The sequence below is a fragment of the Gracilinanus agilis genome, chromosome 1, assembly GCF_016433145.1.
Source record: "Gracilinanus agilis isolate LMUSP501 chromosome 1, AgileGrace, whole genome shotgun sequence".
NCBI lineage: Eukaryota > Metazoa > Chordata > Mammalia > Didelphimorphia > Didelphidae > Gracilinanus > Gracilinanus agilis.
Genome location: NC_058130.1, coordinates 134,751,307 through 134,778,393, shown reverse-complemented (window position 1 = coordinate 134,778,393; position 27,087 = coordinate 134,751,307). Strand labels below are relative to the sequence as shown.

General features: G+C 47.2%; 2 protein-coding genes across 2 annotated transcripts in view; one reads left to right on the top strand and one right to left on the bottom strand.

Moving 5' to 3' along the window:
- Nucleotides 1–2,393: 2,393 nt before the first annotated feature.
- Nucleotides 2,394–12,357, top strand: SYNGR3 (synaptogyrin 3). Its single transcript, XM_044657087.1, has 4 exons — nucleotides 2,394–2,492; nucleotides 10,614–10,851; nucleotides 11,283–11,425; nucleotides 11,992–12,357. Exons 1-4 carry the CDS (start codon nucleotides 2,394–2,396, stop codon nucleotides 12,199–12,201), a joined length of 690 nt encoding a protein of 229 aa, XP_044513022.1. The 3' UTR covers nucleotides 12,202–12,357.
- A 5,136-nt stretch (nucleotides 12,358–17,493) lies between these two features.
- ZNF598 (zinc finger protein 598, E3 ubiquitin ligase) overlaps nucleotides 17,494–27,087 on the bottom strand; it is a 37,541-nt gene continuing 27,947 nt past the window's right edge. The window contains exons 5-12 of the mRNA XM_044677438.1: nucleotides 26,671–26,888; nucleotides 26,020–26,140; nucleotides 23,510–23,691; nucleotides 22,845–22,929; nucleotides 21,478–22,253; nucleotides 19,659–19,794; nucleotides 18,378–18,522; nucleotides 17,494–18,264 (exon numbers count right to left, since the gene is read on the bottom strand). Coding sequence (XP_044533373.1) covers nucleotides 17,917–18,264; nucleotides 18,378–18,522; nucleotides 19,659–19,794; nucleotides 21,478–22,253; nucleotides 22,845–22,929; nucleotides 23,510–23,691; nucleotides 26,020–26,140; nucleotides 26,671–26,888 — 2,011 coding nt within the window. The 3' untranslated portion in view covers nucleotides 17,494–17,916. The remainder of the gene's footprint in view (nucleotides 18,265–18,377; nucleotides 18,523–19,658; nucleotides 19,795–21,477; nucleotides 22,254–22,844; nucleotides 22,930–23,509; nucleotides 23,692–26,019; nucleotides 26,141–26,670; nucleotides 26,889–27,087) is intronic.

The following is a 27,087-nucleotide window of genomic DNA, read 5'->3' as shown; positions in this document are numbered from 1 at the left end:
CACACCACTGCCTGCCTCTGCAGGTACCTAGATCAATAGCTTCAGAGTTAACTTTTAAGGATTGGGACATCCCGGGTTGGCCAACTAAGGGGCAGTCAAGAGGAATCAGAAATGGCATAAGGTATTCCCAGTGGGAATTCACTGGCTGGGGTCAGTGCATGATGGGCTCTTCAAGAACAGGTAAAAATGTCATTGGATCAGCTCCAAGCTCATTGTTGGCATGGGGGGAATAAAAGCATTGTTAAATGCTCCTTATCCTTGAGTGCCAAAAGGATTTCATGCTGTGGCATAGTAGGCCTGGTACCAGAGTACCAGCAGGTCTTTGCTCAGTGAAGTGTGCTATGGCATTCAAGAGCTAGGGGATGCCTTCCCTTGGCTAGGACAAATGCAGGTCATAATGATACCTGCCATGGTCTACAAATTTTCTGCCCATCAGCTTTTCTTCTGCCTCGGGCTATAAGGACTCATTCAGGTAAGCTCTGGAAGTGCAAGGATTAAGGTTAGAGTTGTAAAAGTTGCAGAATGACCAGTAAGTTTGTGGAATGACTGGTCAGTTTTCAGTGTCCTCAACTTTAAGGCCCTAGATTCCTGAAATCCCAACCCCCGGTTACCTGCCTCAGATTCCAGGATGATGCCTGATCACTTCCAGGGTGTCCAGACTCTATTCTGTTTAATTTCATCCACTTTATCTTCCTCAGATCCACTCCAGAAACATCTTTTGTAGAATTGGCATAAAAATTATCCAGGGCCCTCTTGCGTATGTATGAATACATTTGTATGTAGGTGGAGAACCACATGTGTATGCTTTAGCCCAGCCATCCTGCATCATCTGAATCTGTTCCTGTTCCTCAGAGATGTGGAAAGTGAATGAAGAACTGAGAGAAAACTTGGAAACCACAACTCAGACCTGTGTCACCCCAGTTCTTATCCCTATGACTCTGGTGGTCTCTCTCTTCCCTTATCTCTTCTCCCAGCTTGGGAGAGAGCTAGTTTTACATTCCTATTTCATTGTGCTGTAACAGAATTGAGAAAGGACTAGTCTCAGCTTAACAAAAACATGACATGGCTGTCTAAGGGAGCTGGCACTACTTGGGGTTGTAATCCCATCACACACTTGGAGCCCACCAAAAATTGCTTCAGAGGTCCCAAAAAATCAACATCCTGGGGAACGAGAGACTTGAGACTGGAATCTAGATTTATCTCTTTAGCCAGAATGGAAACTCCCTCCTCCAACAGCCCTGAGACCTGTTAGCCTAAGCACAATTGGAGACCTTCCCTGCCCACCAAAGACATTTTCCCCCCAGACCTACACTTTGTCAGATGCCATTTCTCCATGGTCACCCATTCAGGCAGATTCTTCTTGGTACCATCTGAGATGTGGAGCCAGAAATCTGTGCTTAAGTGACCAGAGAGATCAATATTGTCTTCCCTGGTCCCCTGCAAACGTGGATCTAGCTAAGAATAAAGCCGGAATCCCTCATTCATAGATAAGACTGGGAGAAATGACCAGCCAAGGTCATGCAGCCAAGGTTGGAGGTTAAGCTGTCTGGCTTCCAGCCACATGTTGAGACAAGATTTTGGGCTGTATTGGGAAGACAAACTTGCAGATGTGGGGGCTCCAGAGGCAGAGAACAAGTGGTGGTTTGCCATCCTAAAGAGTGCCCAAGACTTGGGGAGAGGGGAGGGACTCAAGAGGCTTTGTCTTGGCTCCTATGGGGTCTAAGCAAGTGTCACTCCCCAGATAAACTGTGACGGGCTCTCCCATCGTGGCTGATTCCCCTCTCTCCCCAATGCAGACGCCTGCTTTCTTCCCAGTTTTCTGCAGAAAGGTCTCTCGGTTCTGTCCCTCACCAGCTTGTCTGGAAAGTGACCAGTACTGGCCAAAGCACCTTACTGACACGCACAAACATCTGTAGCTATGAGGGAGGGCTATTTAGCGAGAAAGGTTAGTAAGAAATATCTTACTGGAAGGTCCGTGGGGAATCGACAGTGCAAGTGCCCGGTGGCAGCAGTCAGCGCCTAGTAGGGATGGTCAGCGGAGGTGGTTAGGAGGGATGGAAAGGGTGACTAACGGAGAATCAGACATGGCGGGATTTTCAGTGGCTCTGGTTGATGGAATGGGCAAGGTGAGGGCTCGGTGAACCGGCTTTCAAGGACCTCTCCTGTGTGGTGGGCTGAGGAGCAGACAGGCGGGGATTGGTTTTGCACGCTCCCGCGGTCTTTGTGCGCACGCCCGCGGGAGGGGGCGCGCGTCTGGTTAAGGACTCGCGCTGCTCGGGCGGCGACGGCAGCGGCAGTGGCAGTGACAGTGTCGGCGGCATCCTTGGGGGCTCTCAGTCCAGGGCCAGCCAGACTGCCTGACTACCTGACTGACTGACATACGGAGACGCGCAATGGAAGGGGCTTCTTTCGGAGCTGGCAGGGCTGGAGCCGCCCTGGACCCCATAAGCTTCATCAAACGTCCCCAGACCATCTTGCGGATCACGGCCTGGGTAAGAGTACTCACAGTCAAGCCGGGAGGGCCCCCTGGAAGAGGTGGGGGTGAATAGGCCTCGGCGGGGGCGGCAGGACGGATAGGGCAAGTCCAGGATCTGACTTCCCCAGGTTTGGTACTGTCCCTGGGGAGACACTGGGGTGAGGGTGAGGGGAGAAGCGTTCACTTTGCTCCACAATGCGTAGGTGAGGTAGAGATGGGGGTGGGGGGACGGCCTTTTGAGGGGTCATTGAGCTTCCAAATGGAGAGTCCAATGTGAACAGGTCCTGGATCCCTAAATCTGGGGTGGGAGAACATCCAGTCCCTCGCCCCCCCTTTCCCCCTTATTTCCTAGTCAACCTGCTTGTCCCTCCCTGCCCAAGCTCTCCTGGATCTGGATACTGGAGAGGACAACAAGGAGGAAGGGGGGGGGGGGGGGGGGAGGCGGTGCAGGACCGGCAGACATTTTTCTTCCCCATCCTGGCCCATGCACATGAGGTTTGGGGGTGGGGTGCACCGCATACCCATGTATACCCATGTCATAACCCCAGGTGATTTCTCCAACTACCCCCCACCCCTACACGGAGCAAGAAATGACCTCTTTGCCTTCTTCCAAGCAGAGCCAGGGATGCCCTCCCCGAGAGCTCATCCCTCTTGAGACCCTTTGGGAGGGGCCCTTAGAGGTTCTGATGACGTCACCACCCAAGGGCTAGACCCAGGACTTGGGGGCGGGGGCAGCTACTGGTCGGAGGGTGAGCTGTCCACCAGCTTCAGAAGTAGGGAGAGCGTAGAAGGAGGGATTAGGGGGTCGCTTAGCAGCTGCTCCGGTACCCTGATTATCCCTTTTCCTAATGGATGGTAGGAATCTTCCCACCACCCCACCCTCCACCCGGCAGCCTTCAAGGGGCTCCAAAGTCAGGTGCCTGAAGCATCCCCTGCCCCCAGCTTTCTGGTCCGGCCCTCCCTCTGAACAATAGACAGGTTTCATTTCCCTGAAAGGTGAACAATCCTCTCCCTTAGGTAGGCCAGAATTGACCTCGCTAGGGACTTCAGGGTGAGGCAGAGAAACGTCTCCGTGTTGAGATGGGGATTGGCCCGTCCTCTGACGAACCCCTCCTCTTCAGGGATGTCTTCCCTTGGCCAGAATCAGTGCAGGTCATATTGATACCTGCCATAGTAGAGAATCCCCAGTCTGTCTCCTCATTCCTACCTGTTCCCTGGTTCCCAGACCATGTGTTCACAAGTTACATATATGTGTTCCATGAGTTGTAAATGTATTCATACTTCAAGGAAATCCAGCATTGAGATCCATCAAGGGTAAATTAGGAAGTGGGTAGTTTTTCATCTCACCCCCTCCCCTATTCCCAGGTTCCTGTTTTCTGAGAATTTTTAAGAGGAGCAGAAGCTGGAGGAAGATTAGAAAAGTCCCTACTAGGGCTACTAGGGAGGTGAGGGGAGGGAGATGACTGATCCTGGCTCTTCCCCAAGATATATCCAAGTCAAGGTACCCAGGCCAGGGTTGGGATAAAAGGGCAGAGATTGGTAATGTGTATGGTACCTCCTTCCTAAAAAGGGGAGAAGGTATCTCTGATCTCTGAGGATTTCCCTATCTACTGAGGGTCAGAGCCATGTTTCTCCATCAGAATGAAGACTTTCCAATCTTTCCCTTTTCCTCTCTGTATTTCCCACCTTCCTGCCCCCCAACAAAGTGATTCCCACTGAAGTGAGCCTATCTACAAAGTAAAAACCTGTCAAAAAAAGAAATTCACTTGAACAAATATTTATAAAATACCTACTAGGTGCAACATCCTAGGCTAGATGCTGGGAGGAATACAACAAGGAAATAATACACAGGCATCTCTTAAGGAGCTTACAATTTAGAAGGGGCCATGAATAATCAAAACCCAACAGTAACAGGTGTGGGAGAGCTCAAATGAAAAAATATGAATCATTCAAAAAGGAAATAGCCACTCATAGCTGGTGGGATCAGAGAAGACCTCTTGGAGGAGATGGTACCTGAGGTGAGCTTGGAGGAAAAGGAAGGATTAGATTTAAGGAAAATAGAAACCATTCTAAATACTGGAGAATGGTGTATACGAAGGCATGGAGGGAGAACAAAATTTGCGGAGAGATTAGTCTAGTTTGATTAGTGTGTGTGAAGAAGAGTAGATGATGGACCTTGGAGGTAAGTTGGGACCCTGAATACAAGGTTAAGGAGTTGGTTCCTAAGTGATAGGGATCTACTGATGAATTTTGAGCAGGGCCAGTGATCAGACCTCTGCCTGAGTTAAAGATTAATTGAGAGTAAGAAACTGCTAGGAAACATTACAGCAATACATTAATTAGGGCTTGATTTAGGGTGGGGGCTACAGGAGTTAAAAGGAGGGGAAAGATGAAATAAATATTGCCAGCTTGGACTCCCCAGAACCCAAGATCTGTGCCTTGGGAACTGCTGGGAAGGGACCAGAAATATAAATGGCTTTCCTAGCTGGGGACTTAAGAGAATGGGGACAGCACTAGGACTTCTGAGGGAAGCTACCGTTTTGATCTGAAGAAGGGAAGGAAATCCATTCAGCCTTGAGTTTTGTTCTACTCTAGGGGTCTAGGGCCAAATTCCATCATTCATTTCTATCCCTTCTTGACCCTTTCATTGCCAAGGCAGATTTTGCCTCAGAGCTGCCTCTAGCATCTTGTGATTTTTGACAGCCATTTTTCTCAGTCTCAGGGCCTTGCCCCTTCCCTCATTTCTGAAAAGGCTTATCATTCACCCATCCTATTCTATTCAGCTAAAGACAACTGAAGGCTAGTCCCAGAGACCAGTGAGCAGGTATTTCAATAGATCTGGGCTGCAGATTTGTATCAGAGGAGCCTGGTTTAATGAATGTTTAAGAAAAAAAATAAGTTCCTGGTTGGCAAAGGGCCTGATGACATAGCTTTTTCCTGTAACCAGACAGTAAAATGAGGGCATGAAATTCATGTCAGAAACTGCTACAATTTGGTGAGCAAGGCCTTTCGAGTAGGTGTACAGATATTATTGAGGGGAAGGAATGGGAAATAGAATTCTGAGTTCAACTAAAATGGGATTGCTTAGTCAAGGAGGGCTTCACAGAGGAGAGGGAAGGATCTCACCTCTGAAGTGATCTACATATTTCTGCTGTCCAGGTTAGATATGAGATGGCATTTGTGTGAGTGAAGTCAGGGGAGGGAAGGTCAAGGTCTGAGTTTCCTGGGGCTGCTTTTCCCCAACCTAATCTTGGCTCTGATCCAGGCAGGGATGCTATTTCACCCAGCCTAGGCAACAGGTACAGGAAGGTCCTTTCGCCTAGGAAGGCTCTGTTTGGGATAAACCAAATCTAACCATTTCTACCTCTTCCAGAAAGCCTTCTCAAATTGGAAGTTGGGTTGACAGCAGAACATTTGAATGCAAGTATTTCCATAACCAGTTACAAAGCTGGGAGTTCTCCATTTTTTCAAGAGTCAAAGGGTGGGGCTGCCTACTCCAATTTTCTCTCTCAACTTAATTGCTCTGCATTGGGGATGGATGGAAGGTAGAGCCATGGAGAATTATGAAGGCATGTATGTATACACGTATGTGTGCACACACACATTTTCTTCCACAGATTTGCACAACTTAGTACAAGGGAAAGTCCTAGACCAGGAGTCGAAAGATCTGGTTTCTAATCCCACTTCTGCTATCTTTGGATAAATCATTTTCCCTTGCCCCTTCCCAGATCTTTGTTTACCTGTATATAAAATAAGCAATGTCTTCTGATTCAAATATTCCACGATTGTAAATCACCAGCATCAATAAGGCAAGTTGTGGGCAAGAGAATGAACAGAGAGGGAAGGATGAATGTATCACACTCCAGGGAGCCTTCTGGAGACACTGGTTTGAATAAGGACCATTCTTTCCCTTCTCCCCACATACCTAAATACTATTCTAGAAATATCCAGTGATTTCATTCTGCTCACTACCAGGCAACAGGGACATATTTAGACCTCAGAGAATACAAACAGATTCCAGAGACAGTAAAGTCAAATATCAGAAATGAAGAATCCAGATGACAGAGATAATGAATCAAAATGTTAAGAGATAAAGAATCCAAATGTTCGAGACAGTTCAGCTAGATGATTGGGATAGTCAGGTGAGATGTCAGACGATAAGGATACAAAAATATGAGAGTAGCAATCCAGATGTCAGGGACCAAACTCCAGTGTCAGCATCAGCTGCTAGGGAGGGCCACGTGCTATATATAGCATCACAAACTCACAGAACCTCACAATTAGAAGGGACCTGTTAGGCAGCTAAATTGACTCCTATCTAAAAAAGGACCCTTCCTACATCTTACTCAACAAGTGGTCATCCACATTTTGCCTAAAGACTTAGTGAGAGGAAACTCATTTCCTCCCTGGGAGGGAGTTCCACATTCTCCTTTTGGAAAGCTCTAATGAATGGGAAGTTTCCGCTTTTATATATAACCAGCCAAAACTGACTTCTCCACAAACCACCTATTATATCCCTGGTTTTGCCATCTGAGGCCAAGCAGAACAAATCCTTCTTCCACATAAAAGTCCTCAAAATATTTCAAGACAGTTATATTGATTACAATTAAATAAATATTTGTTAAATACCGCTGTGATATAAAGACAAAAATAAAGCTATCCTTAGGGGGGGAAGTATGTATGTTGTTCAGACATTTCAGTTGTATCTGACTCTTCATGACCCAATTTGGGGTTTTCTTGGCAGAGATACTAGAGTGGTTTGTAATTTCCTTTGCCAACTCTTTTTACAGATGGGGAAACTGAGGCAAATAAGGTTAAATGACTTGCCCAAGATCACAAAGCCAGGTGGTATCTGAGTCCAAATTTGAACTCAGAAAGATCAATTTTCCTTCCTCCAGGCCTGGTACTCTATCACCTAACTGCTCCAATTATACTTATACTGAATAGATAATATGAAGTAATTTCAGGAGGTTGAGAGTACTCACAACTGGCAGGGGAGGGTGGAGGATAAGATGAGGAAATCATGTAATAGAAAGCACTGGAGTAACTGAGCTTTGAAGGAATCAGGGAGAAGAAATGCACCCAGGAGGAATGTGCCAGATTGACAAGAAAGAAAGGTGTATAAAGGGAAGTAATACAAAACAATCAGAAGGTAGAATGACTCACTATGGAAGGTAATTAAATGCCGGGTTTAGAGTTTATATTTTCTCCTAGAGGTGAAAGGGAGCCACCAAAGATGTTTTGAGTGGAGGAACCCGTCCTTCCTTCCTTTTTCTATTTCCCTCTTTATCTTCTTTCTCTTTCTTTCCTTCCCTCTTTCTTTCCTTCCTCCCTCCCTCCTTCTTTGTTCCTTTCTCCCAGACAGTATTGATTCTAAGACAGAAGATAAGGGCTTTAAAAAAAAGTCTGTACCTTCTTCTGTCTTAGAATTAGTACTAAGTATCAAGTCCAAGTATTACCTCCAGAAGAGAGGTAAGGGCTAGGCAATGAGGGTTTCTCACTTCCTTTCACCTGTCAATGCAGCCCAAGACTGAATTAATGTCCGTTCCTCTTTTACTAGCATTGCTATTAACTTAGCAGATATTGAGCTTGAAGTCCACTAAAATCCACAGATATTTTTCAGATGAATGCTATGTAGTCATGTTGACCTCCTCTTAAACTTAGGAAACTAATTTCTTAAATTCAAGAATATTTGTCCTTACTTTAAAGTTCATCTTATTAGAACTAGCCTATAGAGATTTTTTTAAACTTCTGACTCATCCAATATATATTACTGCTCCCTCTGTTTTGTGTTATAAGAAAATCTAATGCACTCTGGCCAAGTCATTGGGTCTGAATCCTAGGGACGCTCTAATTAGACACATCCTGGATATCAATCCTTTAATGACCATTCTAGGAGGTCTGGTCATTCAACCAACTTTCCTTATATCTAAAGATTGACTCTAGACCATATAATTCCATCTTATTCATCAATAATAGCATGAGATATACTGTCAAATACTTTGCTAAAAGTCTGAGTAAACTGTCTCTTTTTTTTTTTTTTTTAAACCCTTGTACTTTCAGTGTATTGTCTCATAGGTGGAAGAGTGGGCGATGGGGGTCAAGTGACTTGCCCAGGGTCACACAGCTGGGAAGTGGCTGAGGCTGGGTTTGAACCTAGGAACTCCTGTCTCTAGGCCTGACTCTCGCTCCACTGAGCTACCCAGCTGCCCCTGTCTCTTTTTAATCCATTTGATATACCAGTCTAGTAATCCTGTTGAAAAAAGAAAGGGAGGTTAGCCTGACATGATTTTTTTTTTCTTGGAACCACAAAGGCTCTTTATGATCACCATCTTTTCCAAGTAGATGTTCAAAAACAATCCCCTTGATAACTGCATTCTAGAATCATGACGGGAATCCAGGACAAGTTTGCTGCCTCATAACTTGTGATTCCAATTTGCCCTTTTTTATTCTTGTGGCACTTTGCCTATACCCCACTGATTTTTCTTTTTTTTCCTTCTAATTTTTAATTAAGTCAATTAGATCAATTTTTCTTCCCTCCAACCCATCCTCACCTTTTTTTTTTAAAAAGGAGAAAAGAAAAAAACAAACTTGAAACATGCCTAAGTCATGTAAAATAAATTCCCATTTTGAGCATGTCCGATAAATGCAATCTTGAACCCATCACCACTCTGTCAAAAGGTAGATAACATGCTTCATCATTAATCCTCCAGCATCATGGATGGTTATTGTGTTGATCAGAATTCTTACAGCCTTCCAAATTGTTATTTACACATTGTCCTCCTGGTACCGTTCTCTTCACTCTGCAACATTTCATACGAATCTTCCCTGGTGTCTCTGAAACCGACTCCTCTACCATTTCTTTGGCACAATTATATTCTGTTACATTCATATACCATAATTTGTTCAGCCCTTTCCCAAATAATGGGCTGAGTTTCCAATTCTTTGGTACTGCAAAGAGTGACTGTAAATATTTTTGTATATCAGAGTCCTTTTCCTATTTCCCTTTGGGGTATCTCTTTGGGGCACAGGCCCAATACTGGGATTACTGGATCTAATAGTATGTTCAGTTTCCAGGAGTAAATTTTGGGGCATATTTCCAAATTCCTTTCCAGAATGGCTCCAATTCACAGGCCCATTAACAGTACATTGGTATGTTCTTCCAACATTTGTCATTCTCCCCCAAGATTTTTCAGAGGTCACTCATGGTGGCCCAGCAATCATATCAACCAGTTATTTCAGTACTGTAAGCTGCAATTCATCTTGGCCTGATGATGAACTCATTGAGGACAGTTGCTTGCCATCTCACTCATCTGGGGTTTTAACTTCCTATTAATCACTTTTGTTCTATTCTTTCAATCTAGTTATTAATCTCCTTGGCAGAGAAAGCAAACAAAAAAGTCCATGAAGGAGGGAGAGTGAAGTTGAGGGGGGGGGGGGATTGTTGTGGAGGGCACAGCAGGCAGTCAGGCAACAGAGGCAGAGAATAAGGCAGGGCAGAAAGGAGACTGGCTAGACAGGAAACAAGAGCCTGTTTGCCCATTTCCCCATTTGTAAAATGGGGATAATGATAGCACCTATTTCTCAGGGTTGTTGTGAAGAGTCAAATAAGATAATTGTAAAGTGCTTAGTATAGTGTCTAGCACATAGTAAACATAAGCACATGATAAATGCTAGTTATAATTATTTGAAACTGATAAGTTTTCTCACGTCACGAAAGCAGCATGAATGTTAGAGGAGTTCATGGTCCTACTTCCCTTTGCACTGAAAGTGTTACCACACACCTATTCTAACATCTGGACTGGGCCTTCAGCAGTGACCTCCTTGCTTTTTTCCTCCTGCATCCTGGGTCTCAGGACACAGAAATCTGGGGGTGGCAGCATTAAGAACACACCCCACCCAGCCCTTCTCTCTCTCTCTCTCTCTCTCTCTCTCTCTCTCACACACACACACACACACACACTCACATACACACACACACAGAGCTATAGAGGCTCTGAAGGCACTGTTCTTGGGGTCTTTGGGTCACTCTGGACCCAGCACACCACAGGCCAGGAGCCAGGCTGAAGGAAAGAGCCCCACTTATCAAATGGGAATGGTCCCCACCCTGCAGCCAGCCCTGCTCTCACCCCCTCAGGTATTCTCCATCGTGGTGTTTGGCTCCATTGTGAATGAGGGTTATGTGAATAGTGACAGCACCCCGGAACTGCACTGCATTTACAACAAGAATGAAGGTGCCTGTAATTATGGCATCACCATTGGCATCATTGCCTTCTTTGCCTGCATCTTCTTCCTCGTCCTTGACCTCAACTTCCAGGAGATCAGCAGCGTCAAGGACCGGCGGCGGGCAGTGCTCCTGGACCTGGGTTTCTCAGGTGGGAGGCAGGAGGATTTGCTCATTTGCTTACCAGGGTCTTCTTTTTGAATGGGGCATCAAAGGAATGGAAGGGAGTCTTGAGGTTCAGGAGTCAGGGTGGAACTTTGGATCATGGAAATCAGGATGGGGATTTGGAGGGGGTCAGCATAAAGGTTCTGGAGTTGTGTGATCAGAGTGAGGATTTGAATTGGGGGTTCAAGATAGCAACTTTGGGTTGGAGGACTGTCAAGATGAAGGTCTTGGGGGGTTTAGAATTCAGGGTGGGGAGCTTGGTGGTCAAATGTGTAAATCAAAGTTTCTGGGGAATGGTTTGGAATAGGTGGGGATTTGGGGTGGTCACATTGCAGGGAGGAATGGAGATTGGTGGGGAAAGGAAAGGAGACAGTTCGTGGAAGCTTTCCCCACCTGAGTCATTCCCTTTGGCTTTAGGGCTCTGGTCCTTCCTGTGGTTTGTATGTTTCTGTTTCCTGGCAAACCAATGGCAGCAGACCAAGAAGAGTGAGGAAGTAAACCAGGGGGCAGATGCAGCCCGGGCAGGCATCGCTTTCTCTTTCTTCTCTATCCTCACCTGGGTGAGTATGGGACCAACGTCCCCCAACCTTCTGTTCCCGACAAGAAGGCAAGGCTGACCTTGTCCCTGTGTGTGGTGCCAGAGATGGGAACTGTGGCTCCGGGATGGGGAACTTCCCCTAGTGCCATCAGGAAAGCCACCCAGCTAACCCCGTAAGGAGCAGTGAGTCAGAACTGCCTCACCACCATCTTTTCCTACCCTCTCCATCTGTTTCATGGATTCTTGCCACTTTCTATTCTCTGGGTGTCTCTCACCATTTCTAGACCTTAGAGGGCATTTAATCGAATCCATTTTACAGACAGAGAATTCAAGGGTGGGGGAGTTATTTTGAAGCAGAGCTGGGACTAAATCTGATGTCCTGACCACCAGGCTAAAAATCCTGCCAAGCATTGTCCGATTGCCTTTGGCTTTCTCCACCTTTTTGTTTTGGTGTCTAGTCTCTTTCCAGCTCTCATGTCTCCTTACTCTAGTTCCCCCTGAAACTATGGTTGTTTCCTTTGTGGCCCATTTAGGGGTTTCAGCTTCTGCTGTTACATTAACCATCCTCATTCTTATCCTCACCCACAGGTGGCCCTCATGGTGAAGGCGCTGCAGAGATATCGTCTGGGCACTGATATGTCCCTCTTTGCCACGGACCAACTTAGTGCAGCCCCTGGCACTAGCTACCCTGGATACCCAGCAGGCAGTGGTGTCGAGGGCACTGAGACCTACCAGAGCCCCCCATTCACCGAGACACTAGACACCAGCCCCAAGGGCTACCAGGTGCCTGCCTATTAGCAGAGCTGCCCACCCCGTGCCAGGGCCTCGGGGGTACCGTGAGCATGTTTGGGCTACAGCTATGGCCTGTCCCTGTGGGCCAGTCTTGTGGACTCTGTACAGTGGTCTCGGTTCTCGTCTCACCTCTAAGGGTTAAGCAAACAAAATAATCACACAGTGTTCCCTCTAAGTCTGAAAAAGAAAGGAAAGAAAGGGAGTTGGGGAAGGAAAGGAGGCCAGTGGGTGGGAGGGAGGGAAAGGAGAAAGGAATAAAAGATGCATGTGGAAAGGAAAGAGAGGAAAGGAAAAGAAGGCTGAGGAAGAAGGCAGGAAGGGAAGAACAAGGAGGTGGAAAATGATATGGAGAAGGAAAGTCAGATATATGCTTAGAAAGGAAGGCAAGGCAAGGGGAGTAGGCAGTCAAGTATGTTCCAGGAGGTAAGAGGCAGAAAGAGGGAGAAAGGGAAGACCCATGCTCTGAACACAGAACGGCCTTAATCAATACTAAAGTTGGAAGGGAAGAGAGGCAGTGAGCATCCCTGTCAATGCTTCTTCATTGAAGGTAGGAAATTAAGAAAGTGAAGTGTTAGCATGAAATCAAGAGCTCTCAATGGAAACTGCTGAGCCCAAAGCTCAGATCTTTGTAGGACAGGTGCTATGAGCCTCCTGACCCAGCCACAACTGTGCCCCCCTGGGGGCAGGCCTCTGAGTCTATGGCATCTTCTTCTCAGAGCCACCTTCCACCCCCAGGCTCTGAATCAGGACAGCCTGCTAAGTTGGACATTCTGAATTTCCTCAGCTCCAGTCTCTAGCTAGAAGGGGATGCTCATCCCTCTTCTCTAACCCAAAGCCTATCTCTCCTTGGCCTTCTCTAGTAAATTCTCGGAATGAGCCCAATCCCCCTGAGCCCCCAAACCCTGCCCCGTGAGGGAGAAGACTCAGGGTTTCCAGGGTGCTCTGCCCCATCCTTCCCCCACAGACTGGGTTTGTCTATTCCCCAACCTGTGCCAGACCCATGGCTTCTCATCCCTAAGTCTGAAGGAAAAGGTCCAGCTGAGGAAGGGGTCCTATGACCCCTCCCCAGGGAAAACCATCTGCAGCAATATTTTCCTTAGAGGGAACACTGACTCATTTTAGCAGCACAAAGGTACGTGTTAATATTTTAGCCAATAATCAATTTAAACGGTTCCTTAAATTGATTGTGAGATAACTGTCCATTGGGTATATTGTATTTTTCTATATTGCTCTTTGTGTATTTCCGTGATCGCATTGGGCTTTCTATGGATGTCAGGGCCATTCTCAGTGCCCCAGTGCCCCAGGTCCATCCAGCACTTGGTGGCTCCCTTCCCCAGACCCCCAGGTCACTTGGGAGTGAATAAAAGTTGGGGCTGCTGCAGAAACTTGTACACAACCCCCAGAAAAAATAAAAGTCCAGGTTCCTGGGAGGGTATCCCTGTTAGTGACTCAGGGACACCTTCCCCATGTCCCTGTCTGATGGGCTAGTGGCTCTGCTCCCCAACCAGCCTCCCTGCCAAGCCAGGCCTAGTGCTTCCACAGACAGAACTGGGGAATGAACAGGAAGCGGACAAGGAGAGAAGCTGAACATGGTGGCTAAGCACTTTGCCTTCTATCATGGCCAGCCCGCATGGGTTAGCACTGACCTCTCCCACCCAAACCCGTGTTTTCTGGGAGGGGGGGATCAGCTAGGACTTTCTGCCTGAACCTAACACCCCAGACTTTCACAGATGGGTCTGAGCTGACAAAAAGGCAAGATGTACCAAAGGCAGCAACAGCAGCAAGAGCCCTGCCCCTAGGCCTGGCCCAATCCCTACTTGCATGACCTGGGCAACTCCTAACCCCAGAGTGTGCCCCAAGTTTCCATCGAGGGTGGGTGGGTGGGGGTCCTTATAAGCAATTTTGGGTGTGGGTAGTACTGTTAAATAGTGTCCATTGTAGTCTGTCTTCCGTGCCAGTGGTTTGTCAGGTAGGGTAGTATGCCCAGCGATACGGAATGTAGTTTAATCTATTCTTATGGACTCATTAGAGAAATCCTAGAGTTGTTGGTGTTGTAGCTATAGAACATGCTTTAGCCTTCCTGTATTAATTCCCTAGACTCTTGCCTTTCTTCCCCTTTAAGCATCCCCATCCCAGCCATTGTCCATTTTCCCTTGGTCAGTGGGGGCCAGTGTTCATCTTTAGTCAGGGCCCTTCTCTACCAGCTGAAGCAAAGCATGTCCATTCTGCTGCCATTTTGAGCATCACACGCCAACATTCCCATTACCAGCTTCTGTTCCCACAAGCTGCTGAGGAGCCTCTAAGGTGGCCTTCTCTGGAAGGAACAGATTCAAACACTGAAGCTGATGCCCTCCTTTGACAGCTACAAATACATGCCCAAGTCCAGGCCTTGTGGGAGTTATAGAGAGGAGGATGCAAGGAGGCCCCTGTGAGCCACTCACATGCCCTGTGCCCAGCCTAGCTGGGCAAAGTGTGAGTGCCTGATGAGGGTAGGAAGAAATAAGGAAAGGAGAGAAAAAGGGAAATGAGAGGTCCAGAACTCTGCCTCTTTTCCACGTTTAAATAATAAACACAAATGCATTTGACACATGGTAGCCTGTGCAGAAGCTACGGGATGGACAAGGAAGGCCTCCTGCCCAGTCCTGCAAACAGTGCATGCACACACCAACTGAATGCACCTACCCACCTCTCAGGTTGAACTGTGGTCCTGGCTCAGCAGTGTCTCTTCCCCAGAGAAGCAAGCACTCACCGTGAACTTTGTTTACAGGAGAATGACTTTATGGGTTTAAGTTAGTCACCTCATGACCATCTCAAAGAACTCATCTCTACCTTGAAACTTCTGCCAACTCTTTCCCACAGCAGGTGGGCTGGTTGGTCACTGGCAAGCAACCAGGGGGTGCTCCCTCCCAGCCCACCCTCCTGGCCTTTTCCTTCCCATTACAGAGTTCATTAGAGGGACCACTCACTCCTTGCTGGAGCTCAGCAGCCTGGACTCTGTTGCATTTAACCCTTCAATTCTGTACTAGTTTTTAATATCAAATGGATACCAAATGTGGTTTGCCCATTTAAGTTTTGCAGATACCTCTATTTAAAGGCAGGCTGCTTCCCAAAGCTGCTGTTGTAAGTAAAACTATGTACATTGTAGTCTAGGGTGGACTGTGTATGGAACCGTCAGTTAAAAAAAAAAAGAAAAAAAAAAGAAAAAAGTTTACAATTTTTTTGTATATATCTCTTCTGAAAGAACAATCTGTGATTGTGTATTTTCAGTGTCTGTGTCCCAACTGCAACTTATTTTCAATAAAGAGTGCAAATGAACTCGTGTGGCCTGGAGATACCAGGAATGCATCTATGCATCCTCCCGCCCCCAAGCAGCCAAAAACCCTGACCTAGGGTTCTAGCTGTGGCTGTCCCCAACCTGCAAAGGCCTTTACATTCTCCGAGCTCTCTATAATATGAAGGGGGTCCCCTGTTCTCCAGCTCTTTGGCCCTCTCAAGTACTTACTGATTTCTAGGGAGTATTAGCAGGCATTCTCTGCCTCATTCCACAACCTTTTTCCTGAGAGAATAGGATGATTTCTGAGGGGCCAGCAAGAGCCCCTACTTTTTTAGTGAAAGGGTAGAGATAATGTAGGGTACTGAAATAATGTTTCTTTTTTCTTTAAAAAACAAGCCAAACCCTTACCTTCTGGTCTTAGAATCAATACTATGTATTGGTTCCAAGGCAGAAGTCAGGTATTGGGAGTTGGGGTGTTAAATGACTTGCCCAAGGTCACACAGCTAGGAAATATCTGAGGCCAGATTTGGACCCAGGACTTCCCATCTCTAGGCCTGGCTCTCTATCCATTGAGCCACCTACCTGCCTCCTGCAGTAACTTTTCAAGGGAAAAAACACTAGCACAGGAAAGCAAACTTTAAAAAAATGAAAGTGTCTTTTTCACTGAGAACTAGGCTAAGAAAAACCGAGATTGTCCCAGTTAATCTAGAAATGGAAGAATAGCCACAGAAAATAGTATCCATTTCATGGCAACGATGTTTAAAACTGATCTGACAAGGTCTCTTGAAAATCTTTGGAGCCAGCACATGTATACAGAGAGCCAGGCTGGGGGACTCTGGCTCACGGGGCAGTCATCTTTCCCAACTATCTCCTGGATTCCTCTTGCCTGTGAAAAATGAAGTCTCCTGAAAGTAATGGTCACTACTGGATATAAAGAGCATTCCTTAGAAGACAGCCTAGCTCAGTACCAGGTTCTGTAGCCAACACTCTTTATTTTTGCACCCAAAGACTGGATTGGAGCTAGAAGTGTTGCTGAGGCCCCTTCTTCATAGCAATCTCAGACATGACCACTACCACTTTTATTAGCAAGTGCATGTGAATTACTCAGTCTGGATCCAAGGAAGATGAGTTCTCAAACTCACCTATCCCTAAACAACAGGCCAAAGGCCTGGTAGAGGATGGGGCCTCAGCATTTACTGCAAATGCTACCGCTTTGTCTCAGGGTGGGTGGTCTTGAGTCCTGGCCCAGAAACACCAGAGGAGAATGGATCAGGAGTCATCTGACCTTGACAGGCTAGACCTTGGTTTTGGCCAGCAAAGAACCTATGACCTGACTGACCTGGGGAGAATAGCCCAGAGTCCAAGCTCTGACCAACCAGGCCTCTTCATTCCAGCACAGACTTTATGACCTAGGAACATCTATACTCTCCCAGTGAAAAGCAAAGACTAGGACCACCAGGCAACAATGTGCAGCAGTTTTTAATGTTCCAACTCAATCGCATCAATACATCCAATAATCAGAAAAGACAGCTGTTTTTAAATACAAATTAAAATAATTGTGACCACTGCTGAGAGACAGAGAGAAAAAAGAGACAGCTAGAGAGCTAGAGAGAGAAATCTAGAGAGAGAAACGCGCTTAGAACAGTATTCTACATGCTGTACTGCAAAATAAATGTATTTGAAGATAAACTGTCTTATTATAAAAGGTCAGAGATTTTTCGATCCCACATTCAGCTAATCCTGTAAAGATTATCCCAATTCAAGTAGCACAATTTTATTTCTGCTTTCCATCCTGAATGGTCTTTAATCACAAAACTACCAATCGTTTACACACTGAACAGTCTCACTCCTTCAACATAAAACTCCACTTCTTTCTCCTTATGGAAGCTCTTCCAATCTGTGTGACTGCAGGCGGTTCTGGGTCTGCCCCCAGTGTGGCAATGACACTGGCTTCAACTCCAGGGAAAGGCCCCCAGGCTACAAGAACTATACCCCACCCCCACCCCCCATCCCACCCCCCCAGTCACTTGATAAAAAGTAAAAGAATAAAGAGCAAGACCAACCCCCTTCTGGGAGGAAGGCAGTCTTTACTTGGCTCCGAAGAAACCCAACTGTATTCCTGAACGACGGCGGCAGCGGTGCAGGGAACTGAGTGGGGCAAGGTAAACCTGGCAGATGACCCCATCGTTTTCTCCCTCCCCTGCCCGACACGACCTGCTAACCACACCGGGTGGCCTGGACTACTTCTCCTGAGGCATTTGGTGCTCTGGCGTTTTGGTTTCTGCAAAAGGGAGGAGAGTGTGTGGGGGGGTGTGCATTGGCCCTGTGTGTGACTGTCCCCGGGACAGCCAGGCAGCCACACCCCTGGCAGCTGTGTCCTAACAGACCTTACTTCAAAAAAGTGCAAATAGAAGGTGTGGAGACTGTTGCGCTGGTCTTGATGAAAGCTAACTGATAATTCTGCTGATGGCTTGCAAGGAAGGGAACTCTTCATCGTCAATGTGCAGGGCTCTGTGAGTGCCCAGGTCATCCTGGGTCAGCACCTGCTGGCAAATAGGGCAGATGCAGCAGTCCAGTTCAGAAGAGGTGCTAGTTGGCCATGCATTCTTCTTGTTCTTTCTAGATTTGGGGGCCCCCTGCTTCTCCTGGACCCGGAAATCATTGTGTGCAGACAGAAGTTCCTGCTGCTTGGCTGTGTCAGGCAGGAGCACTAGAAGCTCACTGAAGATTTTTCTGAAGTTCTCCCCAAGGAGTTCCCGGCAGCTCTTGTAATACTGTGCTGCAGAAATAAGACCCTATAGGCCAGAAAACAAAGAAACCAAGACAATTTCATTTCTTTTCGAGATACCAGATCAACCCAATTCCTACTTCTCTCCTTCCCTACCCCAAAGTCTCACTTCCCACTCACCTGTCGGAATTGCCCTGAATGGCTTTTAAATTTGTTGAATCTGGACTCATCACTCTGAAGGAACTCCTTTATGGACTGAATGAGCTGGATGTTCCTTTGTTGGAAATTCTCAGGTATCAAATAAGTTCCTTGGCAGGGACCTTGCCTGATATAGAAAGGGAAGAGGGGGAGGGAAGGGAGAGGAGAGAGATGAGGGAAGGAGAAGAAAGAGGAAAAGAAGAGATAGGGGGAGAAGAGTACACATTAGTCTCTGCCTATTACTTCTGGCTTCACCCTGGAAAAGTAAGTGAAAAGAATCATTTTTTTAAGAGCTGGAAGACCATCTCCTCCCTTTTAAGGTGGAGAAGTTAAGAGAGGCGCAAAGAGATGCTAGGTGACTGATTCCCCAAGCTCTCACCCAGTGAGTTCGTGGCAAAGCTGGGACTAGAACCCAGGTCTCCTGATTCCCAGGCCAGGGCTCTTCCCAAACCATGCCATGGCCCTGCTGCGGGGCCCCTGGCAGCCCCTGCTCCTCCCAAGGCAGCTCCATCTGTGTCCAACAAATCTATGTCACAGCCTTCCCACCCCACAGTGGTCTGGTGACAACTGAGGGCCTGTGTCCTCCTCTAATGGGAACAGCCGGTGAACATTTCACTGCTGAGCATGCGGGAGGGAGGGCCCGGGGAATACAGAAGAGTGACAGCACCTGAGAACACAGCTGCTGCAGCTACTTCTGGGGAATGCAGCACTTTGGGGCATTTCCTTCATCCGAAGTGCGGACCAAGGAGCCAGAAGTAGGAATGTACATCCGGGAGACCCCACACCAAGAATCACTGAGCAAAATGAAATCGGTCCTCTCCAGGAGAGCTTCCAGCGACAGGGCTGGGGACAGCAACATCCCAAACGGAAAAGTTTAGTGGAAGCTGCGCTCTAACACAGAGTACAAGTCTGTTACAAATGATAACGGGGGAGGGGACGAGGCAGAACTCGTTTGGTAGTGGACAACTGACCACTCCCAACAGAGCTGCTGTGACTCCGCCTCCCCAGCCCCTAGGTGAGGGGCCAGCCCTGCCTGGATGACAAGAGACAACAAATTCGGGGACATTCAGAGATGAGACACATTCCCCTGGGCAGTGGCCAGTGTGTAGGACACCTCGAGTGCCACCGGCCAACTCCATTATGGTCAGTCCTGAGGTGACCCCATGGTCTCAGTTCCCTACCCACCTCCTCCCTCCCTTGAATCGCTGGCTCAGCCGAATCTGGCGTGAACAGGATGGAGCACTCCAAACACCTGTGACTTACTCTTTTATGGAGGTGGTGATGGGTTCAGAGATGCTGTTGGGTGGGATGACGGTGAAGCCTGGAGGGGGCTTGCTAATGGGTGGCGACAGTCCTGGAGGTGGCGGGGGGCTCTTTAATAGCACCACAGAGTTAAAGCCTAGACAACAACAAGAGAGGAGGAAGACAATAGGAAATATACCACTGGGCACAACTAGGGAGGTGAGTGGGGAGGGGGGCCCCATCTGCCGCCCCTTTCCCCCACCTCCAGCTTGCTGCCACAAGAACAGGAAAAGCCAGATTTCTGGAAATGACATGTAACAAGGCAGGCAGGAAACACTCCTAGCCAGAGAAAGGCCCCATAGGAGCAAAATGATTTACTAAAAAAAAAAAAAAAAAGTCAACAAATGGCACTATCATACACAATCACAACAGAGCCTCATGAATATTTCCAAAAAAACAGCTGTAACCACTGGTTAAAGCTACACTTTCAGGCAGCTGTGAGCCTGAGTGAGGTACCAGGAAGAGTGGGCTGTCCTCAGGGTGATCCTCTATCAAGTTTTGAGTTGCCAAGGGGTGTCAGCCCTCTTTCTAGCTCCACAGGCCAGCTCCATCCCACCAAGATGTCACAAGAGCCTCTGATGTAGGAAAAACAGAAGTCTCACTCTCAAAGAAATTCTGAGGACAGCCCCACCCTCTTCGGGTACACAGAGCATTAATCCATTCCACTGGATGTGAGACACTGGCATTTTCTTGAGCAAATACCAACTCACTGTTCTGAGCTCTAATGTGCCCTCAAATAATCAATATTTTTGTTTCAGAGCCCACAACCTGCAGGCAATGGCTATGCCCACCTTCCCCACCAATTGTGACCGAGCTTCCTCCCTCTACAAATGAAAACAGCCACAGACTAACCTCAGAGAATGAACTCTCACTACCAAAGAGACTACACTATCAAGTGACACCCTGGTGGGGGTCCATCTACTTCCACCTCACTGATATTTCTAACTTAGTGAACAGAGTATGTAAAAGCACAATGACCCTTTTCTATCAAACTGCACTTCTTTGTAAAATCCCCATTACCCCCAACAATCATCTTATTACACATACCACCCCCATCAGAAAATCTCACTGGAATGCCCAAAGCTCTGACCCCACATAAAGGGATCTAAAATTAAGTATGTGCACGCACGCTCATGAAGGTAGTGAGGGTAACATTTCCCTGCTCCCTCCTGGGTGCATAGCCTTCCAATCATGCTGAACTAAAATGGAGTTTGGGCCCCACTGGACTTTTGTAGCCTGGCAAAATGTGCTCCAGCAACCCATCCACTACAAGCCAATGTGGCTGAAGAAGCTCGAGGCAGTTATAAAGTGGAAGTAAGCCGGCGCCAGCACAGAGGCTATAGGAGGGGCATCCTATATGACTGGAGGGGCCCCAGGACCAAAATTCTAAAGCTGAAAAGAACCTAATAAGTCATCTGGGCTACCCTTTTCCTCTTCCAGCTGAGGAAACTGTGAGCCTCTGAGAAGTGACTCCCCAGGTTACATTCACTGCCTAGTAAGCAGGACTTGCCTGCCATTTCTTAGCTGGGATGTAAAGGAATTCTCTATCTAGAAGGAATAAACCTGCCATTCTGCTGGGAACACACCTGGTAGGTCCCAACATTCCTGGGTTCAAACATGTCATTGAAAGGAAGCAGCTCTGCTGTTTAACTGAATATGACTGATATATCCTAGGTCTTTAGGATAATCAAGCACCCTGAAGCCTGAGGACTGGCCCATTCCTCCTCCTTCTCCCCCACCCTCTCCTGCCCAGATGGGACCACTGCCTGACTGCTGTTACCTGGTGGAGGCTGCATTCGGGGAGGCCCCACGCTGCAGAGAGCTGGGAAGTCTTCCTGAGGTAAAGGGCACTGGTTAGTCACTGGTGGCTTTGTGAGCCCAGGAGGCTCCTTGGGGACACTGCCAACATGGGCTGTCTTTTCTGAATGTCCATTCACAATGGCTGTAGGCCTCTCTGACCCATTAGCTGTGGCCACAGAAGCCGTTCCATGCTCAGGGCTGGGAGCCTTTTCTCTCCAAGCTGACTTGGTGGTCACCTCTGGCTGGGGTGGGGGCGATGCTGAGCTTTGCTTCTCAGCTCCTGTCTTCTTCTTCTTGCTCACCTTTATAAAAGACTGTGAGGAAGATGCAGCCAGTAAGGAGGAGACATCAAACATGGTAGGCGCGTTCCTGATTTCTTGGGTGGTCAACCCGATGCTGTCATCCTCATCATCAGAGACCAGGGCTTTGTTGTTCTTTTTGCCTGCTTTGCCACCTCCTTTGGTGATTAAAGAGGGTTTCTTTGTGAGCTGGCTGGAACTGGCCTGGATAGGTGCCACTGGCCGGACAACACTCTTACTGGAGCTATTGCTCCAGGCTGAAGAGATGTTGGACACAGCTTTGCTAGGCCTCATCTTTGACACAAGGGCTGGAAAGTCCTCTTCTTGGAAGGCTGAGTTCTTCTTGGCAGTGACTGTATAGGTAAGCGACATCCCCGAGGAGATGGTGGGGGCGGAGGAGGAGGAGAGGCTTGGGAAGTCTTCTTCTTTAAGTTTGACTGAAGCTGGGTGGAGGGAACTGGGGCAGAGCAAGAGATAAGATGTCACATGACCCACCCAGGCCTTCATCAGGGAAGAGGGAATCAGGAAAGAGTGTCTGAACTCAAGCTGCCTCAGAAGAGGGGAGGAGACCCACTAAAAATCCCTTTGTAAGAAAGGCAGGAAGCAGAGGAAGCAGGGGCCAGAAGGGATTGCTCTGTTTATGCAAAGCTATACTCCCCAGATAGACCCTAGGCAGAGAGAAGAGATCTAGAAGGCAGCCTTGTTGTGGTCCTAAAGCAGAGATCCCTTGGATGGGACTCAGATGGAAAAGGGATGTATGACTACTCAGAAAAGCCCCAAGGGAGGACCAAAGAAGGAGTCATTGACAGGCCAGAGCTCACAACTCCTTCAGAAACCCTAGAGGAAATCTAGTCATTAAACAAAGGGTCCCAGAGCCCATGTTCGGGCCCCACCCCCCACCTCCCTGTCAGCTGTAAGATCCCTGTCATCAGATGAGGCAAACCCTTATTAGGAACCAACCCATCCCTCTATGTCCACAGGATCTAAGCCAATGCTTCTGACACAGAGACACCAGACTCAAGCTGCCCCTGCATGATGCCCCACATACCTCTGCACAGCTCCCCCTGCTGCCGAGCTAAACGAGACAAAGTCCTCTTGACTTGCGGGACCATTAGCAGTGACCTCCTTGGGAGCTAGGATCAAGGACAATGACTTGTAACATGAACTGATGGTAATTGCTAAAAACCAGGAACTGCTCCTATGAAAATGTCTGGAGTTGTAAACACTAGCCTTGGGACCTTACAGGAATATAGCTTTCTCCTCAAAGACTCTCATGCAACAGATGTCAGACTCTTCAGGAATCATGAATCAGAAATGTTCATGAAGAACTTATTCTGAATTTTTCTTTCAATGAGGAAAGTTAAACATATACTCTAACTTGATATTTCCTATTGCGTTGGTCTTAAAAAAAGGATGGCCATATGTGACTATGTGACTTAATACCACTTCCTCGAAGGAATGCAATCCTTTAGCTGAGACTTTTTAAAAAGCCTAAAATTTCAGCTTCACATAAAATAGATTTCCCATCCTCGATCAAACAACTTGATTGCAATTCATTCAAAATCCATTTTCTGCTAGAGAGCAGAAAAACTGTCCCTGCCTGTGGAAAAAGTTCCCAACCAAGGGACAATGCCTTGAGTTCTCCTCTTTATGCTGAGAATCCCGGACAAATGGGTGTGGTGCAGGGCCCGCCTGCTGGCCACCACTGATCACCTGGGGCCTCAGCAGAAGGCCTGGGGGCTCTCTTTGAGCCCCGAGTCTCTTCGAAGTCCTTGCCCTCTTCCTTCTTCACTCTGCTTCCATCCTCTTTATCCTCAACCCACTTCTTCTCTTCTTGCCTACGTGCAGCAACTGATGCCCTCACTGCAGCTGCTACATCTCTGTCTTCTTCTTCCCTGAAGTGCAGGAGAAGGAAAAGGAGATTCCTTTAGGGTCAGGAAAAGAACCTAAGGATGCTATGAAACATGTCCCATGCTCTCCAGACAAGGCCTGACTTGTGGCACCATCTGCTGGAAAAGCCCAGGAACTGAGATTCTAACCACTTCTCAAATGCTCCCAACCCCATCCCACCCATACCCCTCTTCCTTGGAGAACTGGGGAAAATGTGGCTTGGGTATTTTTAATTATACAGGACTTCACACAGGGAAGGGATAGGAACTTGTAGCCATCCTTGAAATTCAAGGCCAGCCTTCCCTGTAGGTATGGTCCAATTTCTCACACTCACACTCACACTCATATTCTCTCTCTCTCTCTCTCTCTCTCTCTCTCTCTTTTTAAGTCAATGCTTCCCCAAGTTGCCAGGTGACAGCCCCTTCTGTGTTTCTACCACTGTCACCAGTCTTTGCCCAGATACCTCTTAGCTCACTCCAAAATAAAGATGGAGTTTTTCCTCAAAAAACCACCAGCTCTAAAGCCAAGGACCCTATGAAAATACAACAAATCTACAGAGTCCAGCAACTGCCAAGTCACCAAGGAAGGAGCCCTTATCCTTAGACACTAACAATTTGGCCTAAATGGTCTACACAAACTTCTCGGGTCAGCCTCTCTCCTAGACAACACAGGACATAGCTGTCATGAGGCCCCACGACCAGCCCATTCTCTCCCTAGATGTGCCAACTCTCAACAACAAGCACTTCTGTCCTTTTGAAGCTGAGGACTTCTCTGCCCCACTCTCAATATCCAGGGTCTTGGTGCTTTTATCACCATGAATAGCACATGTGCAAGGGTTTATCCACACTTCACTGAATTCTCCCTCATCTCCCCAAACAAAGAGGTCTTTAGTAGAAAATCCTCTATTTTGCAATATTGTCTACAAGTTATCATAATCAGACCCATAAACATTTCTCAGTCCCTTTAGAGAACTGGTTCTGGAAAAGAACTGCTGGTTAACAAAAAGAGAATTCTATTCCCTCAGATCTGAGCATGTCTACTGAACAGTAAAGAAGCCAATACACTCTTGGAGAAAACTTCAGGGTTAAATTGTGAGTAGTGTCATCCTTTTTGCCTACAGTGCTTTTCTAGGATGTTGGGAAAAGAGAAAGTAGTCATCTGGATTCTCTTTTTAAGAATTACAGATAAGAGGAATTTTCAAATCATCTCACCCCAGGTGCTAGAAACACGGGTGAGCATCAACACCAACAGCAACATGCCCCCCAAAATGAAGCAATAGGCAAAGAAAAACTCAGGAGGCAATGTGGTTCAGTGGAATAGGCAATGGCTTAGTAATCAAGAGAAACTGGGTTCAAATCCTGACTTTGATGCCTACTATAGCTAGCTAAGTAACCTTGGGCAAATCACAACCTCCTCTGTAAAATAATGGGAATGGAGGAGATGAGATTCCCTCTAGCTCTACAGCTATGATCCTATGGCCTGACTTCAAACCTTCTTCTGACTCTTACTACTATGTGACAAGTGGAAGTCATTAATCACTCTGGGTCAGTTTCCATGGATGAAAATGAGAGGGGGCTGGACTAGGTGAGGTCCCATCCATTCCACTCAAACCTATGATAAGAAGTAGTCTATTGTCAAAAAGCCATGGTTCTGGAAACAGTATTCTTTTTTTTTCTTTAATAAAAGAAAGTGTTCGATTTAGAAGAGAAGACATATTTCCAAAAAATTAGTGATGTAAAAACAAAAAGAACAGCATTTTTTTTTAAAGGTAGAGGCTCTACTGGAGACAAAAACACATCTCTTGGGGGATTTACTAATTGCTGTGAATCCATTCACAAAACTATCATGGAGGGGGCAGCTGGGTAGCTCAGTGGATTGAGAGTCAGGCCTAGAGACGGGAGGTCCTGGGTTCAAATCCAGCCTCAGACACTTCCCAGCTGTGTGACCCTGGGCAAGTCACTTGACCCCCATTGCCCACCCTTACCACTCTTCCACCTAGGAGCCAATACACAGAAGTTAAGGGTTTAAAAAAACAAAACAAAACAAAACTATCATGGGTTCTGATCCCAGACTGGATGTTAACTTGCTATTTGAACATGGATCAAGTCATCTCACCTCTGAGTGTTTCTGTTTTCTCATCTCTAACAGGAAGGGCCAGGTCAGGTCTCTACATCCCCTCCAAGTCTAAGATTCTCTCAGTCTGGAAAACTTGGGGACAAAGTGGCATTTTGGAGACAGGGCCCCTCAGCCAGCCCCCAACTCCTGCAGCCCCCAACAAAACACCCCTTGGGCTGCCAAGAGAGGAACTTCAACAGCAAGCAAAAGCCTCCCACCTCTTATACCTCCAGCTTCCTCGGCGATTCTGCTGCTGAGTTCCACGGCCCCCTGGCCTGCTGGCCCGGCTCTGTCTGTTGTGTCTGTCCACTTCTTCATAGTCCTCCCCACCTACAACACCTGAAACAAGACAGAGGGGCTGTTGCTCCATCTCTCCACTCTGGCCAGGACTGTTCTTCCCCCACCCCACAGAGCCCAGCAATCTTTGAGGGGTGAGCTTGTTTGCTAGGTTTCCTCTCTGCCTCCTCCCTTAGATACTGTGGACAGCAGAACAAGCATATACAGCTCCAGAAGAGGAAGGAGCTGAAACCTACCATATTTGCAAACAGAATAGGAACATTCTGAATCACTGTTTTAGTTTGAGAATATTCTCTCCCGTAGTGGGGCTGATGAGTTACAAAAGGCCTTAAGAGAGAGATAAACTATTTCTTCCAGTTCATTTTAAAGGCGTATGAAGGTAGTAAACTATAGTAAATCTAATTATTTTCCTATTAATAAAATATGGAAACTGAAGTCTTAAGTCACTCTATCATGCTAGAAAAATGCAGAGCCAAAGCCTAAACAATGGAGCAGCTCTGCCATAAGCCATGACCCTCAGAGGGCTGCAAGCTCTAGGCCCCTTCCAAGGACAGATACCCAGTCATACTTACCCTCATTCCTCCGTGTGTGCCTTGGGGCATAGCTAAACTGCAGGTCGATTTGCCGATTCTGCCTGGCCTCTGCTCGGCTCTTGCTGTGGCAGGAAGTCTTATGCGCCTTGTAGTCAATTTCTGTACGGAATGCGTGAGTGAACTGCTCAGTGTTGCACCTTCCCTCTTCACAGAGAAAGTGTTTCTCACGGAAATGTTCACGAAGGTATTCATAGTCACTGGAGAAAAATTTAAAATGGGGACAAAGAGGGTTAATTGATCAATACCCAATAGCAGAGCATAGCACCAATTAAGGCAAAATAGCAGACCTCAAGAAGCACTGCAAGAACTTTTCCTATGAATCCCAAGAAAGGAGTTCTACTCAACTTACTCCAAATCAACTAGGTGCATCAGTATCCAATCAGTACTCCATAGAAA